The sequence below is a fragment of the Sapajus apella genome, unplaced genomic scaffold, assembly GCF_009761245.1.
Source record: "Sapajus apella isolate SASKATOON/1434 unplaced genomic scaffold, GSC_monkey_1.0 scaffold137, whole genome shotgun sequence".
NCBI classification, from domain to species: domain Eukaryota; kingdom Metazoa; phylum Chordata; class Mammalia; order Primates; family Cebidae; genus Sapajus; species Sapajus apella.
This window is the reverse complement of record NW_022437077.1, coordinates 807,007-826,057: the sequence shown is the minus strand read 5'-3', so window position 1 is coordinate 826,057 and position 19,051 is coordinate 807,007. Positions and strand designations below refer to the sequence as shown.

General features: G+C 39.7%; 1 protein-coding gene across 14 annotated transcripts; it reads right to left on the bottom strand.

Moving 5' to 3' along the window:
* Positions 1-3,971: 3,971 nt before the first annotated feature.
* Positions 3,972-17,582, bottom strand: ZNF334 (zinc finger protein 334). 14 transcript variants are annotated; one of them, XM_032263719.1, is made up of 6 exons: positions 17,360-17,573; positions 16,080-16,138; positions 13,940-14,086; positions 8,899-9,025; positions 8,495-8,640; positions 3,972-7,388 (listed from the first exon to the last, which is right to left on the bottom strand). In XM_032263719.1, exons 4-6 carry the CDS (start codon positions 8,976-8,978, stop codon positions 5,569-5,571), a joined length of 2,046 nt encoding a protein of 681 aa, XP_032119610.1. In that variant the 5' UTR covers positions 8,979-9,025; positions 13,940-14,086; positions 16,080-16,138; positions 17,360-17,573; the 3' UTR covers positions 3,972-5,568. The 14 variants fall into 14 exon arrangements, with proteins under 14 accessions (XP_032119610.1, XP_032119601.1, XP_032119600.1 ...); XM_032263710.1 differs by having other exon boundaries at positions 8,495-8,587; XM_032263709.1 differs by having other exon boundaries at positions 8,495-8,587; positions 17,386-17,573.
* Positions 17,583-19,051: the final 1,469 nt, after the last annotated feature.

The window sequence follows — 19,051 nt, the reverse complement described above, 5'->3', positions numbered from 1 at the left end:
TAGTTTTATAGATCTCAAATTACATATAAGCCAAAAATGCAGCTGAAATAAGTTAACTGAGTGCAAAGAAAATATTGTAATAAATTAAAAAATATTTTTATGAATATTACAAAAATGGGAATGGCTATTGGGATAAAGATAAAAATTATGCACAGTACCTGTCATTCCTAATTTTTGTCCTTAAAGTCCTGGGTTAAAGTTAAACAGGAAACATTTTACATGTTTCAAATATGCAAAGACTTTTCAACACGGCTCCTATCAGGGTCAAACTGCTAACTCTAAAGCCTATAGTGAGAAGAGAAAAGTTTTCTAGGACGCACCAGAACAACTTGTTCTGAAAAGCCTAGTGTCCCAAATTCACCATCATCAAACTCTAATTTTTTATTGACATCTAACACTTTCTTCTTTGTATCTCTGCCATACTTCTTAGGGGCTATCACTAATTTCTAAGCCCAACGTCTCCAGTTTTGTGAAAAAGGTAAAAGAATAGCCATCATGTAAACGTTAGGCTAGTCAAAACATCCTCACTGGAAAGTTTCAGCAGAAAGTTTTCTATTTTCTTTGGGGTTTTAATTAAAATCATAACAGTTCTATTGTTTAAGCAAAAATAACAGATGGAGAGAGAGGTTAAATACTTCAATTTAGGCGTAAAATGTCATCTGCACATTAATGTAAATGATGCATCTTTTGCTTTTAATAATTAAATCCTTACATTGTTTTCATTCTCACATATTTGAGGAGATATAATAGTTTGTGGGTTTAATGGAATCCCTCCCTAAAGATATGTTGAAGTTTTAACTGCTGGTGCTCATGAATTCGACCCTATTTAAAAATAGGATCATTTTGAAGATGTAATCAAGATTAAATCATACTAGATTAGGGTGGGTCCTAAGTTCAATCACTGTCTTCATAAGAGGAGACACAAGACAACTGGCTGTTGAATGAATGCTTTAACTCTCTTAAATATTAAATTATCTCTGAAGATAACTTCCACAGAATGCAAAATTGGAGACAGCACAGAATATGATCCATGTACCTTATATAAACAATGTTAGGTATCTGCATTAACTCACTGGCTATCTCTAATCCCCACCCCCCACCTTTTTTTTTTGCCTAAAACATATCTAGTCTGGTTAACTTTTAAATTATCATGGGGTACAAGAGTATTCCCTCCATTGTCAGGGAACCAATATGAGGAACCTGCCACTAAGTAAGTCTGTTTCCACTATGCATTCTGGCACTGAGGAAATAACCACAGGATGGGCCTGTGGTCCCCCTGGCAGAAGCAAACCCTAGCGGAGTTGGATTCAGGCCAAGACTCTATCTATCTCCTGACCTTCATAAGTCTCCACTCTGATTATGGGCCACTGTACTGTTTGGAAGCTATGAGAATTCACATAATTAGAGCCAATATCCAAGTCCCCAGAGAGGTCTGGGTATTTCCTTCTCCCTCATGCATGGCCATGGTGGTCAGGGTGACCACAGAGACCCTTGGGAGGGCCTGGAGAAAGATTTGCACAATGCCTCTATGGCTACATTGCAGGAACTTTCTTAAAAGGTCTTTCTGAAGCCACTTCGGGTCTAGGAATTGGCTTAAGTCTCAAAGTTGAGTAAGGTGCTATGAATTCCCAATATAATTCCTTAGGTAATATTTCTGTCCAGGAGACCCAGAAATTGTTCACCTCTATGTCAAGTTGCTCCTTCAAAGGAGGCCCATCTAATTTCATTCTAGGGTCTCCATGATGCACTAGCTGTCACTGGCAGGCCAACACCTGATTACCACTGTTTCCTAAGGCATGTTACAACAGTGTCTGCTTTGTCTCCAAAAGTGAGGTGCTGCTGCCTGGTTTACCAAGCTCCAGAACCTCATTTCCATTTTGAGGATCTGTTTCATGGGACCACTTCTGGTACCAGTTACAGAATTAGTCCCATTAAGAAATGGCTCATTTGAAAGGAACAAAAGAAAATTGAATGAAGAGATGCTACAAAAGTGTGAGAAGGGTTGCAGGAAACCAAAAAGGGATCCCTAGCCCTGAAGGGAAAGCAGGAGTGTGATGGCTTTGTAATCTGTCACTTTGGCTCAGCTGATTTTATGTTCCCCAGAATTCCCTGTATGTTTCTCGTGAGGGTGGGTCACAGAGGACATCTTGGCATGAGATCTGGAGGGTGGTGACAAAGAAACGCTCATTTTGTTTTTATGCTTAGAAAGGCTTCTGGCCCCAACACATTTCTTACCTGCTGGTTCTTATTGGTGTGGCTCAGTAGGCAAGCCTGTGGCTGCTCTTCTTTCTGCAGGATCTTCACCAGCTCTTCCAGCTTCTGGGATATATGTGTGCTTAGCAACACAACAAATGGCATCAACCTCTGTAGGACACCCACATCATTTAGGTAGAAGACAGTAAAAACTACCACAGCTTTCTGCGTGGGTTCCAGCTTGTCTTTGTACTCTCTCACTTGGTGTTCACTTTCCCTACTTGCTTGGCCTGCAGACTTCAAGTGGCAGCATCAGCCATGAGGACAGTCATATAACAGGCTTCCTATAGTACCCTGGAGTCAAGTTTTGATAACAAATCTATCTACAGAACATACATATGGTTCTCCTGCTCTGATTGAACTCTAAATGATACCGGAAGGAAATGACTTTTGGGATCTGGGAATAGCTGTAGCTGCAGAAGAGGGCCACAAATAGGGTCTCAACCAGACACTTGATGGCAAGAGACCTCAGTTGATGCAGTTCATAGAGGTCTGCCCTAAGCATGTAGAGTCGGGTAGAGAGTGGTTCTGGAGGAACAGAGTATCCAGAAGCATCAGGCTTCTGAAGTATAACACTTGCTGTAGATATGATGGAGTAATGTGTTTCAGGATATGCAAAGAAAGTTAGCTGGGCATTTTCTAACCAGACTGATCTTCAAACATACATAAAGTCCATTGGCAAACTGTGAACATATAATAATTCAGAGACTGTTATATCCATCTTAAAGAATAAGCTATCATTTTAAATTATATTCCAGGTGAACAGGGAGAGAAGAGGGAAGAAGAGTACCAACTAATTTCATTATTGACTAACAGTAAGACACTAATATAGTATCTTTCCCTTAGTCCCTGCAAATAACAGGGATATTAAGGCATTATATAAAGATATCAGTATACTAGTAACTGACAGAACAAAAATGCAAATGCTCCACAATACTATGCAGTGAATGACAAATAGGAAGATAAAATAATCTGGCAGAACTGAAACTAAATGTGTCATATCCATAATACCAACTTATGAAATCATTTCCCATTCTCTCTCATATAATCTTATTCCCCATTTCATTGCAAAATGGAAACAATTATAAAAAATAAATTCACAAACTTCCACCACATCAACCCATATGGGTGAGTGAGCTGGCATGGCATGACCATTGCCTATTCTCTTAGAAGGGCTACCTTTCCCCCTTACACATATGTTCCAACCCATCTCACCTATGCAGAACATCCATAAACATGTATTTATTGCTATCTCTAGAAAGAAGCCTCCATTGACTACACTTTACTCTCAAGTTACTATGCCATTTCTCTTGCCTTAAGTACAACTCCTTGAAAGGGTTGTTTGCATTGTTTCCATTGCAACTCCTCTCACCTTTCTTGAAACTGCTCCATTCTTACTGTGGCCGCCTGTGGTAGCCAGCCTCTGATATGGCTCCAGAGGTCTCCACCTCCTGATATTCATGCTTCTGTGTGATTTCCTTCCACACCACATCATGGTTGGTCTGTGAGACCAATTAAGCACAGTGAAAGTGACAGTTGTAATTTCTTTATGTCTTGAAATTTGGTGTCTTGTGCTCTTCATTTTTATTCCACTTGGGGTTCATTAAACTTCTTGGACTTGTGAATTTACATTTTCCTAAGATTTGAAAAAAATGGTTCCAACATTAAAGGATAAATTTAGAGAAATTTGGCATAAAAATTAGATATTTTTGTTTTTCTTTACTACATTAAAGTGAAAGGTAACTTAATTCACAATAGCACAATAGCAACCAAATCTTTGAAGTGACTATGAATACCTTTCACAGGAAAAGAGCCAGATCAGTATACACACATACATATGTATATACTTATATATATTAACACATGCATATGTGTGTACACACACATTTATCCATCCTACTGAAGGACATAAGAACTGAATAAATGGATAAATCAATCATGTTCATATTGGGTTCACCATTTTACCTCCATTTAAACAATAACAAAACAAATAGCAGACAGGAGTCAGGAAGAAATTTTTATTACTGATTAAATTGGAGATCAAGTTGGAGGATGCAACTTAGTGTGACCTTTCAGCTAATGGGTCAGTTAGGTGAATGACAGAATTAGACCAATTTACCAATCACAGTCAATACCTGTGACAAGAAATTGTACTTGCAGGACAGCCCACAATGAAGAGGGAATTCAGCTGAGCAAACCCAGTTACCCATCACTCTAAACAATTAGATAAGCCCCCTTCATCTTCCCTGGGGCAGAATGCATAATGTGAGAGAGGCTAGGAATGGGTAGAGGGAAAACCCTACTCGTGGAAATCAGGACTTGAAAGGTAAACATTTCCCAATAACCCCATATTAGTGGCAATCCTATCTCATCACATATATCCATACAGTGTAATCCTAATTGGCTTTGCAGGGGCGTTTTGTTCTCAGAATTTGATAAGTGACTTCTAAAGAACACCTCTAATGAAGATATTGATTAGGAAATCCAAGAGATGTTTGAAAACATACTAATTGACATAAACCACTGGTAGATGGGGTTGAGTGGATATTAGAGAACACTAAAACGAGAAACAAACACTTTTTGGATTCCACCATCATCAGAATTCTTTTTGTTGCTCAAGAATGCTCACTTCTGCATGTTTTTCCGACTGCAATTGCTGTTTTCTTGACTTGGCTGAAAGCTTCAGTATCACAAACTGGCTATCCTGTGCCTCTCTTCCGTTAGAAAGGTCTTAGGAACAACTTCCATTGGCTCAGCTTTACCAAATGCTCATCTGTGGTATAATTACCATGGGTGCATGAAGTATCATGGTTAGTTCTCCTGAGTTGTCACCTTTGCAGATAAAACTATATGGTATGCTAGTCTGCTACTAGAAGACTATGGAGTTAGCAGACAATAAAAAAGCTGCCTAATCTGAAAATACACCATAAATTGAGAAACTGTGAATTACTCAACTATCACAGGAACAATGGTATTGATTTGAAATGAAGGTCAGATCCTCACACCTCATAACATATACTACCAAGTAACAATTTAACTTAAATAATGTTTGTTTCATTATTTTGAAAGGGAGGGACATTTGGCATAACCTTTGAATTGCTGTTGAATATTTTCATAATTCACAATGAATACATTTATTAAACTATTTCCTTCCTGCATGATTTCTGATGGTATACTGAGGATTGAACAGTGACAGAAAACTTTTCCATATTCATTACATTCACAAGATTTTGCTCCTCTATACATATTCATAGTTTAGCATTGTGCAAGTTATTTGATTTGTTGCTTTGTTGGAATTTATTACTTTGTTGGAACTTATTCCTTGTGTGTCTTCTGATGTAAAAGAAAGTTTGATTTGTGGCGAAATGTTTTCTCACATTTGTTACATTCATAAGGTTTCTCTCCTGTGTGTATTTTCTGATGTTCAGTGAGAGTCCACAGTCGACGGTAGGTTTTTCCACATTGATTACATTCATATGGTTTCTCTCCTGTGTGAATTCTTCTATGGACTCTGAAGGTTGACTTATGGCAGAAGGATTTCCCACATTCATCACATTCATATGGTTTCTCACCAGTGTGAGTTCGCCGATGTTCAACAAAGGAGAACTTCTGACAGAAGGCTTTCCCACATTCATTACACTCATAGGGTCTCTCTCCTGTGTGTGTTCTCTGATGGTGAGTGAGGGCTGACTTCCTGCAGTAGGTTCTCCCACATTCGTTGCATTCGTATGGTCTCTCCCATATAGTTCTCTGATGTACAATGAGGTGTGAGTTTTTATTGATGGTATGCCCATGTTCACTACACTCATAAATATTCTCCTTTGTGTTCATTCTCTTATACTGACTGCAGTTTGACTTCACAATGGATATTCTACCACATTTATTAAACATACTGTGTTTTTCTCCTGTGTGTGTTCTCTGATGTATAGTGAGTGTTGACTTATGGCAGAAAAATTTCCCACATTCATTACATTCATAAGACTTCTTTCCTCTATGAGTTATCTGATGTGCAATGAGGGCTGATTTTGTACATAAAAATTTTCTGCACCGACTGCATTCATAGGGCTTCTCTCCTGTATGACTTCTTCGATGCACATTGAGAGCGGATTGACAAAAGAAGGTTTTCTCACATTCATGACATTCATAGGGTTTTTCCCCCGTGTGAATTCTCTGATGTGTAGTAAGGGCGGACTGACAGAAGAAGGTTTTCCCACATTCCTTACATTCATTTGGCTTCTCTCCTCTGTGAGTTCTTTGATGTACGATAAGATAAGATTTCTTGCTGAAGGCATTTCCACATTCCTTGCATTCATAAGGCTTCTCCCCTGTGTGTGACCTGAAATGTTCAGCCAGGGCTGATTTCCGAAAGAAGGTCTTTCCACATTCATTACACTCATAGGATTTCTCCCCTCTATGAATTTTCTGGTGTACAATGAGGGCAGATTTGTCCATGAAAGTTTTCCCACATTCACTGCATTCATAGGGTCTCTCTCCAGTATGAATTCTTTGGTGTCGAGTAAGGCTTGTCTTCACACGAAAAGTTTTCCTACAATCATTACAAACATAGGGTTTCTCCCCTGTATGAATTCTCTGATGTACAATGAGGGTAGATCTCCTAGAAAAGGTTTTCCTACATTCATTACATTCATTTGATTTCCTTTCAGTCTGTCTCTCCTTCTGTGTAATGATAATTGCCCTCTTGAAGAAAGTTTTCTCACATTTATTATAGTCAAAAGGTTGTTTCAAAATCTGAATGTTCTGATGCAGAGTAAGATTTTCATTTTCATTGCTGGCTTTCCTCATTGGAATAGATCTGTTTTTTCTCATTCCCGAATGACTTTGCTCATGCTTATTATGGAATAATGGCTTCCCAAATCCACTGTACTCATCAGGCATCTTTCTGCTTTCTTTGCTTTTCTTTGCAACAATTACTTCTGAATTCGTTTTCAAACTGTTTCCTCCTGGATTACATTTATAGGGCATTTTTCTTGAGGGAACCCTATTCATGCCCAGATTAAATGTTGTCCCAAATACATTCTCTCTTTCTGTAATCAGTGTTTTGTTGCTGAAGAATACAGTTTGTCTCAAATGTGTGTCTTGGATTTCCTTGTTCTTCTCTAAGGCATCATCAACTTCTAGAAAAAGAAAGACAATTAACAATAATTGGTGAGTCTTTATATATTTTCCATGCAACGAGAATTCCTTAGAAATGCATTGTTTTAGGGGTTACACTTTAGGCCCAGCCTACCAAGATTAAACAAATTTCAAGTGCAAATATCTCCTACTTGGTTGATTTGAAGAAAAGCAAAAAATAAAAAAAAAGCAAATCCATCCATATGAGCCAATATTTAAGAGGGGAAAAGGAAGAAGAAACTAGGAAAGAATACAAGGACTTTTGACACTTTACAAATACTACTAAACACTGAGTGGAAAAAGTAAATAGTCACACGGAATAGTACACAAAGCTGGAAGTGTGCTGATGGAGTATTTAATAAAACACACAAGAGTCAAGTAAGCACTTAGAGAAAGACTGATACAGTGAGATCAGGTAAAACAGATGTCAGAAAAATGGTCTGTTATCTAAACACACAAAGAAGAAAGGGTAAACCTTACATTTTTGCAGTAACATGAAACTCTCGAATTTGTACAATGCAAAGGGGAATGGAAAGTAAGATTGTGGGCTGAGCAGAGCTGTGACTATAGGAAGGCAAGCAGGATACCAAGGACACCTGTACAATCCTGATAATTGAGTGTCTTAAATTTTGCATGCCAGGCACTTTGTTTGCCTCACCCTACTCTGGATCCTGGTGAAGCTCATAATGCAAAGGGAAACCATGTTATGTCTCAGTTAAGCGATAGAGAGAAAAATGGAAGGCAACTAAAAAGATCATGACAGATCTCTGAATGTCTGAAATATAAACTAAATCTATGACAGTGGTGGATGGGGCAAGGGAGGCAACAGAGAATGTTACAGAAATAAAGTTTAAGGTGTGGTAAAAGAGGAACTTGAATTCTGCAGATAGGTAACTTAGTGGCAAAGTCTTTATAAATTTCAATTAGTTATTGGGGAGAACATTTCAGATGTTTACAGCAAGGCAGTTAATCAACCTCAATCACTTCCAAAGGTCTGGGGTCAAAAAAAGAAATTCATGAAAAATATTACAGGGGCCAACTATTGTCACTGACCACCATGGAACACTCATTTCCATTGGTTCCACCTGCTCAGTTATCATTTACTTACCTGGGTAGTTCTGATTTGAGAATTCCTCCACTATCCATGGTTCTTCTCCTTGCTCCAATTTGAAAATCACATCTGGTTTGCTAACATGATATCCTGTTAATGGGAAATTACAGAACTTGGACCAAGATCTTTGGACATCAGGGACTCTGAAGAATGAAGAAAGTACAGCTTCAGAAGCTGTGCAATGAAGATGCCCAGCAATAGCTCAGTAAAGCTAGAACATTTTGGCGAAGAGTGAGGGACAGGCAGTGAATACATACATATACTTCTACTCTCTAAAAGAGTTTAATCATTGTGCTCCCCTGATGCTCAAGGCTAAATAATTAAATTCTAGAAATCAACATATTTTTGTAACACAGAAGAAATGTATGCTCTTGGGAGTTGTACAGGGAAACAGTCATTACCCACAGAGACCAAGTTGCTGTAGTTCTCCAGCATCACATCCCTGTACAGGAGCCTCTGAGCAGGGTCCAGTTGCTGCCATTCCTCTTCAGTGAAGTTCACAGTTAGGTCCTGGAATGAAACTGATCTCTGAAAGAAAATGTTTGATCTCAAGTGATCAGAATTGAGTGATAACAAATGTATGGTAACATCAAATATAAGCAGACCACTGCCATGGCTAATGGAGTGCTATAAAGAGATATAATTGTGGGAGGGCAGAAAATTAAAAATCTGTCACTGTGTTCATTTTAAAATAAAATTTAAAAATGTACTGAGCTTATACCATGTCCTCGAGCTATTTCAATTGCCTGGATTACTAATCACATAAAATACTAATGTTGCTTTCGAGGAGCATACATTCTGACAGGGTGACAAAAGTAGAAACGTACATCTTTAAAGAGCAATGCTGGACATACACACAAGATAAAGGGTGATCACAAAAGAAGAAAGTTTGCTCCGTTTTTTGTTACCCCTTCTTTGAGGGGATAACATTTTTAGTCCTGAAATATAAATAGTATGTTTTATAGGATTGTAGGTATTCATTAAGAATATACACAGACACAAAACACACACGGGGAGTTTGGGAATTACAAATCTCTCCATATGAAAGGATAGTAAGGAGTGGGACAGAGCCCAGAGAATAAAGGAACTCTTTTCTCTAATTAGTAGTCTTGAAATCTAGATAGAATAGCACATCAGCAAACGTTCTTGCACAACTAATATACATTTACTTAGAAATTGTAGTATATTTCCAAGTTACTTCAAACTATACATTAATATCAATAAAGCTTAATTATTTTTTGATTCTTTTGGCTGAAATACAAATAAGAATAGACATCCAGTGGATTGCTGGGGTGCTCCCTATCCTCCACTTTGCAGACCACTGTTGTGAATAATGGAAATCCATAAAAAGGTATTTGTAAGCAAGGACTGAAGATTTGTGACCACATATGTATTTTGAAACAATGCTCTAGAGTACAGGGGTTGGCAAACTACAACCCGTGGGCAAAATCTAGGCTACTGGGACCCAAATATGGTCATGTTAATTTGCTTACACATGCTCTGTGACTGCTTTCATGCCTCAACAGCTGTGCTGAGTAAATCCAACAGAGTCCACGTGGTCAGCAAAGTCAAAAATATTGACCTTGTTCTCCAAAGAAAACATTTGCTGTCCCCTACTCTAGAAAAATGGAAACTGGTTTAAAGGTCAAATTAGAGGGGAAGAAAACTAAGACACCGCTGCAGGACATGACCACAGGTAGTTCCTGGGAAATGGGAAGGAGAGAATCAGTCCTACATAATGAGAGGCAAGGGAAGTTGACCTCTAGTTGATGTGCACTAGATGTCATGTGCAGATTATTCCGCATCATCAGCTGGGCTGATGCTAGTAGTATATATGGAGAATAGGAAAACAAAACAAAAAAGAGAACAGAGCATAGGAAATGAAAGCACTGATCTTTACCATACTGTGCTTGAAGTGTCTGTTGAGTAAAGAAGTAGAAATGTCTAGCTGGTAGTTGGATATATGGTTCTGGAGCTCAGAGGAGAAACAGCACAGTGATCAGAAGCAACATTTGAAAGCATAAATAATGAGGAAGGTCTCCATGAACTGATATGAAGTGAAAAAAGCAAGTATTAAAGAATATCTATAATATTCTACCTTTTATGTAAGAAAGGAGATGTAAGAAAACACACATGTCAGGGTGTGGTGGCTCACACCTGTAATCCCAGCACTTTGAGAGGTCAAGGTGGGCGGATCGCTGGAGCTCAGAAGTTTGAGACCAATCTGGGCAACATGACAAAACCTCTTTCTCTACAAAAAAAGTTAGCTGGGCACAGTGGTATGTGCTGCTTGGGAGGCTGTGGTAAGAGGATCACTCAATCTTGGGAGGCAGAGACTGCAGTATGCTGAGATTGTGCCACTGCACTCCAGCAGCCTGGGTGACAGTGCAAGACCTCATCTCAAATAAAAACAAAAACAAAAACAAAAAATACCCTCATATATAATCACAATGTGTACAAAAAACTTATGGAAAGGATACACCAGAAACTCATGAAACTGGTTGCCTTCAGGGGAGAGGTGGAGTCAGATGGAAAGAATGGAAGGATGGGAACAGGGTAGAAGAGATGAGAAGGACTGACACTTCTCTAAAATATCTTTCCGTAAAGTTTTGATTTTTAGAACTACAGTAGGCCAGGTGTGGTGCCTCATGCCTGTAATCACAGCACTTTGGGAGGCTGAGGTGGGAGGATGGCTTAAACTCAGGAGTTCAAGACTAGCCTAGGCAACATAGTGAGACCCCATCACTCAATTTTTCTTTTTCTTTTTTTTTTTTTTTTTGTGCCACGAGTAGTGGTGCATGCCTGCAGTCCCAACTACTTGGGAAGCTAAGGCAGGAGAACTGATTGAGCTGAGAAGGGCAAGGCTTTAGTGAGCTATGATTGTACCACTGCACTCAAGCCTGGGTGACAGAGCAAAACTCAGTCTCAAAAATTAAGTAAGTTAAATAAGTAAGTAAAAAGGAAAGAAAGAAAAGGAAGAGGAAAGGAAAAGAAAGGAGAAATGAAAGAAAAGGAAGGAGAAAAGGAAAAGGAAAACAGGAGAAAGGAAAGGGGAAGGGGAAGGGGAAAGAAAGAAAAGAATAGGATGAACCCTGCAAAATAACTAACCAGCAAAGTATCAAGGTTCTAAGTGAAAAAGGACCATCGTGGGTTGCAAGAGGCTAAAGAGACAGGACATTTAACGCAACTTGGGTTCCTAGGTTGGATCCTTGAAGTGAAAATGGATATTCATGGAAAATAATTAGCAGAATTTGAGTAAGATTAGATAATAGTACTGTATTCATGCTAATTTCCTGGTTTTAATCACTATAATATAGTTTTGAAAGGTCGGGGAAGTGAGGTGAAGGAGACACAGGTACTTTATGTTTGATTTTTCTCATTCTTTATATTTCAAAATAAAGCAGTAAAAAATAGCAGTGCTGCCTCCACCTCTGCAGACACCTGGGCTTTGGCCTGCTGTACGTCTCGCCTCACTCACATGACTGTCCTAGGTCACCCCAGTCTTTCTTTTCTTTGAGCTGCTATACATCTTTCTACTGACACACTTTATTAGGTAATTTAGTGAGGCCTTTCCCGCTATCACCACTTAACTGTCTTTTACACATAAACTAGAAATAGTTACATTACCCATTTTATTTCCTCCATGAATTACTTCCTCCAAAGGACCTACAAGCTTCCTGAAGATTAACAGTATCTTATAATTACATGCACAACAATAGACATATAAGGTCTTAACGACTAGAAAGAATGACTGGCAAAAAATATTTGAAACAAAAAGCCAGGGACAAAGAGTGCCAGTGAATTGGAGAGCCCTCACTAGAAAGTTCTGTACTCACTAAGGTAGACCCAGTACACTTCATAGCAGAAGGTACAAAGTAAGAACAGTGAATGTGTTCACTTTGTGAGAAACTGAAAGGTGCTTATGACAAAAGAAAAAGAAACTCAATTCACCTGGTCACTCAGGTCCACTCTGCAAGCAACGCTGTAAGCAGAACGATGATCCATTCAGAGCAGAGAGGAGTTCACAGATTCATATAAAACAAGATTACCCACAAAAAAGAAATGATGAGCACTACTATGAGCAGGCATATGGCTACTGAGGACATGTGCCTACATCTTTAAAGGCTAATAGTCTTACTTGTAAGGTAGACAGATAATGACCAGACCCTACATGTAATACAGAGATGAAGACAGCCACCATTGCTCTGTAAGCACACAGTTTGTGGACACAGATGATGGGGGCAGGAATGGGTCCTATGATGAGATGGCTCCTGGCTATGGTCACAATGTAGACAGAAAAGGGGTAGAAAGTCAAGGAGCAAACAGTGGAAACACGGTTCAAAGCAGGGGTGTAAAATTTGGGGTATGTTCAGGAAACTAAATGCAGACCACCATCACTCTTCAGAGGGGCTGAGTGTGAGTGGTCCCTTCCACTGGGGGCATTTGGCCCATCTGTGGAGACATTTTTGGCCGTCAGGGTTCTGTGGGATGCTGTTGGCATTTGGTGGAGGGAGAGGAAAGGAGGGATGGTAGAGACACTGAAACATGCAGGACCTTCTCCTACAGGAAAGAAATGCCCCAAATCCTGTATAACTTTCTAATCTCAAATATTCATAAAAATGAAAAATCTGTTTATAATCATCTGAGCCTAGAACCTTACTCCATTTGGCACTGGAACACATAGTGCTTTTATATATATTGTATCCATATTAAATTTTCTTCAGTGTAATAGTGGATACATCAAGGGCAGTTTGTATTTGATTTGAACTAGAACTTTAGTGATTTTCACTCCTGAAAAATATCACTCATGGCAATGCTATGTACAGTATTCAAATCATGACACATCACTCCTGTATCAATGTAAACTTGTAATTATCATATTCATAGTGATTTAACCTAAAAGAAGTCTGTATAAACATCAAACTACTTTTATGACTTCTACTATAGTTTTATCTGGACATGTCTGTATTAAGATACATATTATTTTTAATTACTGTATTTATTTCTCCTCTATATTCAAGTTCTATTGATTTTTTAAAAATTACACAAGCAGGTTATATTATTTAGGATCTCCAAAACAGGATGGCTATTTTGGAGATCCTATTATATTATTTAGGATACCCATCCTATTTTGAAGATCCTAAATAATATAACCTACTTGTGTAATTTTCAAAAGGGAGGACTCAGACTGTATCATTTCATCTGGGAACTCCAAGCCAGAACAGCGAGGGTAAGGGAAGTAAGGAAGGGAGGAAAGAAAGGATGTAAACAATGATACAAGAGGCATTAGCATGCTGCCCACCACTTCACAAGCCCCAAAGAGGGGCAAGTTTCCTTAGAATGAGCATGGGCTCAGCACGTGGGACATCTCCAGGTGGACCACCAGGATGAACTGAACTCAGTGCACAGAAGAGAGAAAGGGTGGGGAATTCATCTGCCCACCTCCTTCTCATTTTCCATTTCCCTTCATTCAAGGTTCACCCACAGTGAGTTAACTTGCCCACACTTCCAGGTTGCATCATCTGGCACCACCATCTGGCCCCTCAGGAAGCTGGTACCACACCTTATGGTGTGTGGTTTCATCCAAGTCTAAAAGAGGAGGCAGCCTGGTGTGAGTAGGTGGCATTAACTAGGAGCGATAAAGGAGATGGCTGACTATGGAAGGTTTGCATCCCAATATAGCTTGTGAAAAAGTATGTTCTGTAAATGGATATGGGTCTGGCAGAGTTGAGAACCACCTCAGCACAGTTTGTATTGTTTGTGTAATATCTTTCTCCTTCATTAGCATGTGAGCTCCATGAGGACAAAGACAGTAAGTATCTCTTTCATTCAAGCTGAAGGTAGACCATCTAGCATAGTGTATGACACCCAACTGTTTGATCAATATACAGTTGTTGAATGAAAGGTCCAGAGTGGTAGGAATTAAGAAGAGGCAGAAAATGGTCATGACAAAAACAGCCTTATAGGTCATACCAAGGATGCTGAACTTGTATTCTGTAAGTGGCATGGAACCTCTTAAGTCATTTCTGTATTAAGACATGATCACATTGGCATTTTGGAGGAATTGGTCAGTGTGAACAACAGCCTTGAGGTGGGGAAAGGAAGGGAGGAAGGGGCCAAGCAGACTACTGAGACAGCTATTAATGTTTTGTCAACCCATGAACTGAGGCAGGAGAAGTAGGAATGGAAGTGAAAGGACAAATTCAAGAAAGGTTTATGAGACAACATTAGCAAGCTTGACAAACATATGGTAGGAGGTGAGAAAAAGGAGAGATGAAGATGGACTTCCTTTTCTGGCTTGCCTCACTGGCCTGATGGGAGCAGCACTGACAGGGAATAAAGAAGCGGCACACTGAGCAAGTTGTAAACATTATTTCCATTTTGGTTACGAGGACTCCAAGTGCCTTCCGGACACCCTTATAGAGATGTCCAGCAAGAATCTCAAACGGAGGTTCTCAGGGTAGAAATATTTCAGAGCATAAAGAGTCACAAGTTAAAACCACAAAGGGCATGAAAAAAATCAGAAAGAATAATGGGCTAACAATGAAATAGCAATGTTCATGAAACAAGAGAAGAAGATTTTATAAAAGATAATAAAAAAGATATGATTACAGGCTGAGTGTGGCGGCTCACAATTGTAATCACAGCACTCTGGGAGACCAAGGTGGGAGGATCACTTGAGCCCAGGAGTTTGAGACCAGCCTGGGCAACATAGTGAGACTTCGCCTCAATTAAAAAAAAAAAAGACATGATTACAGAGCTACAAAAATCATCATGCGAGGATACCACAGAAATTATCACAGGTGCATATTAGGTAGGGGCAGTCATACTGTCAAATGCAACAAAGAGTCTGGTAAAGTATGAACCAGAAAAGACTCATTAGGTTTGAAAACATTTAGGTTACTGCTAAATTTTTCCAGAACAGATCCATCAGAGTGGTGGGGGCAGTCACAAGACTGTATCAAGTGGGTTGAAATGAGACAGACACGTGAAGAAATTTTACCTACAGAATATCACACTGAATTGTTCCCTCTAGAACTTGCTTTAAAAGGATGGCTGTAATAAATAGTTATAGGGCATTATTTGGGGAGCATTATTTTATTTATTGCAGGTTTTACCCACTTATTCTAGGTCCTATCACTGGATCATAGACATCAGAGAGAGCCATCAGAATGCTGCCTGCTCAGATGACACAGAGTTGGTTCCCTGTGATTACTATGCTCTGCTTGGGTATAGAAGTCACAAGAAACCAACAGTATTTCTTTCCCAGCTGTTTTTTGGCAAAGCTGCCTCTATTTCACTTACTCAAAGATATCTAAGAAAATTTTTAGATATAAATGATGGGAAAACCACACGAAATGCCAGTGAAAGGCCTACCTCATATTGTCTGGGCCTTTCTGGAACCATTTGAATAAGTCTATAGAAATATATGTTTTCTGTGTATCTATGTCCACTTTTCCAGTATTGATCAGATACTCTTCTCTGATGCTGAATTTTATACATTTCAATTTCATCTGCAAACTACTCTAAACCTCTTGAAATTCACTGTATAATGTGGGAAGTAAATCCCTGAGCAACTTACCTGAAATTTGTTCATTTTCGGGTTCTCTTGAGAAAGGGCCAAGAGTGTTAAAAGCAGAGCTGGGTAAGGAAGAATGGGGAATGGAATCATGAGCAATCTGAGTCACACAGCAGCTCTACAATTACCCACAAAGACAACCACACACCCATTTAAAAACATGGCCTTTTGACCAGTCTGGTTCAGGAAGCAACAGCTTGAGGAAATGTTCACTTGTCCATTTATAGTTCTGGAATGGTCACATGGAGCTTTTCTTACTGAGTGAATGTCAGCAAATGTTTTCTACTTTATTATGGTCAATTTATGCCTCTTTTGAAAAAAACTGAAAACCTCTGAGTCCCATTAATAGGAGACTAGGTCAATGAAAGTTAGTATATACAAAGCCAGGAACACTATTTCAGCATTAAAAAGGGTTACAGGATTAAAAGATCTATTGGAATAGGAAAATGATATTATATCATTTACCTATTTTCCTACTAATGTGTTTAACCACTTGAGACGAGAGAATCCAGAAAGAATGAATGAAAGTGCTTTAAGATGTTTGTCTTTTTGACAGTTTGGTCTATCTTAGCTGCAGTTTCACAAGAGAACCTTTTCCTAAGAAACTTGTGGTAGATAAATGTGGTAGATGACCTGGTACTCAAGAGACTACAATTCAATTATTGGCTCTGTTACTAGCAAACTGCGTTACTGAATATTTACTAAGTAGCAATTTTAAAATAAGTTAGTTTTTAGTCTTTTTTTTAACCCCTATTATGTGGCTCTGTAAGGGGTAAACTCAGTAAATCCCAGGGGAGCTGATGAACATGGTTTGTGCAACTCAGAATAAACAAAGGGTGGAGATGGTGGGGAATGACATGAATGTGTTTAGGAAGTAATGAAGAAATCATTTCCTTAGTTATAACCAGTACGCCTTCCCTCCAACCAAGGACTCGCAGATACCTCCAGAGAAGTGTCTTTTCCTGTCAAATCTGGACCCCGCCCACTCCCTTCAACTGCAACTCACATCCTTCTTCTAAAAGTTGAATTGAAATTTGCTCAGCTATAGTAATCAACGACTGCAGGACTAAGTCATCAGCAGTTCTGGAAAGAGGCTCTAGCTGTTTGGATGTGCAAACGTTTCACCTTCACCAAGCACCTTCTTCAGGCAAATCAGGGCCCTAGAGAGAGCCCACCCCGTGGCCTGCAGGTCAGGAGCCCACTCCCGCCCTGGCTGCCTGGCCTCCCGCGCACAGGAAACCCTCCCTCCAGAGACTGGGAGAGCGCGTCCACCCTCCGCGGACCCGAGGCCAGTTCCGCCCAGCCCCACCGTTCCTTCCGACGCCCGAGTGCTCGCTCGGAGCTTGCTGCCAGCCCTTTCTATAGCTTGTAGGTGCACCTGCTTCGCCTCCAGTTCGCACCAGGTACAGGTGACTGTGGGAGCACGGATCCACAAACAGCAAGACTCTCAACCGGAAGAGCCTGGCAAACTGGAAGCGCGTCCCGGTAAAAAAAAAAACAGGACTGCACATGCGCAGAAAGGCCACCAGGTCGCCTTTCCCGGGGCTCTCGCGAGACCCGCGCCAGCTTTCGGGACCACAGTCCCCAGAAGGCGTCGCGGCCACCGCCCTGCCCTGAGGGACCTTTGAAGAGCTTCTGCTTTAACTACGGGGCTTGGGTGACTACTGTGAATCATCAATACGAAAAGTAAAGTTTCATACCCGTTTCACTGAAGGCTATAGATGAGAAAGGAAAATTCTGCGAAATGAAAATGACTGCGAAAGACGTTCCAGCAGAATATTAAGGGAATAATACTAACGACCTGCAGAATTTCTCCCAAACAGGATACAGAATCATTGCTGGCTTTTAATACGTGAAAGCTGAAGATAAATCAGAGTATCTCTAAAGAAAATGATCTATTAGCCGTAACCCCAATTCCCAGAGATACCCAAGTTTAAGTTTAGGTGCACATTCTTCTGACAGTTTTATAAAGAGGAACTCATATGGGTCTAATAATTTGTTATTATTTTAATCAGCAACATAGTTAATATACTTTAATGCCACAAATGATCACATATACATTGTGAGTAATATAGAAAATAGCTTTACACCCACAAGGAAAATACATACAGTCATGCGTGGCTTAACAGTGGGGATACGTTCTGAGAAATGTGTCTTTAGGCAATCTCACCTTTGTATGAATATCATGGAGTGTTCTTACACAAATCTAGATGATCTAGTCTACTACACACCTAGGCTGTATGGTGTAGCCTATTTTTCCTAGGCTACAGACCTGTGTAACATGTTGTCCTGAATACCATATGTAATGGTAACACAATGGTATTTGTGTATGCAAACATATCAAAGCATAGGAAAGGTACAATACACATACAGTATTACAATCTTATGAGACCACAGTTGTATACGCAGTACATTGTTGACTGGAACATTCTTATGTCACACATGACTGTATATGCATTGTATACATACAGAATAAATAGAATTTTCTAACACTTTGCTCATTGGAAGGCATGAAAGTTGCTGACAAAGTTATGATGTATTATTATTCAATTCCAGAAAAAAACAGTTAGCAACTGGTGGTAGCTGGTCTTCAAAGATGGCATCCAATGAACTAAACTTCAAGAGGACTCCAGCCCCAGCCACCATCTGCCCTCAACTGCATGAAAGACCCTGAGTGTGGACAGCTTATAAGTGAACCTTCAGGATCATGAAAGATAATAATAATAAATGATTTTGCTTTACACCAATAACCAATACAGTTAGTCAAATAGTGATTGAGGACAGGAATTCCAAGCCAAAGAAAGGTATAGGTAGGGTTTACTACCAGACCAAAAGAACGAGGAGTTTCAGCATTGCAGGAGGGGAGGGCAGGGCAGGGCCGAGGGCAGGGGAGCAAAGGAATGGAGAGAGAGGGACAAGGGAAGAAGAAGAAAAAAGGCAGACTGGCAAGCCCACACTGGATACTGCGGTTTCCT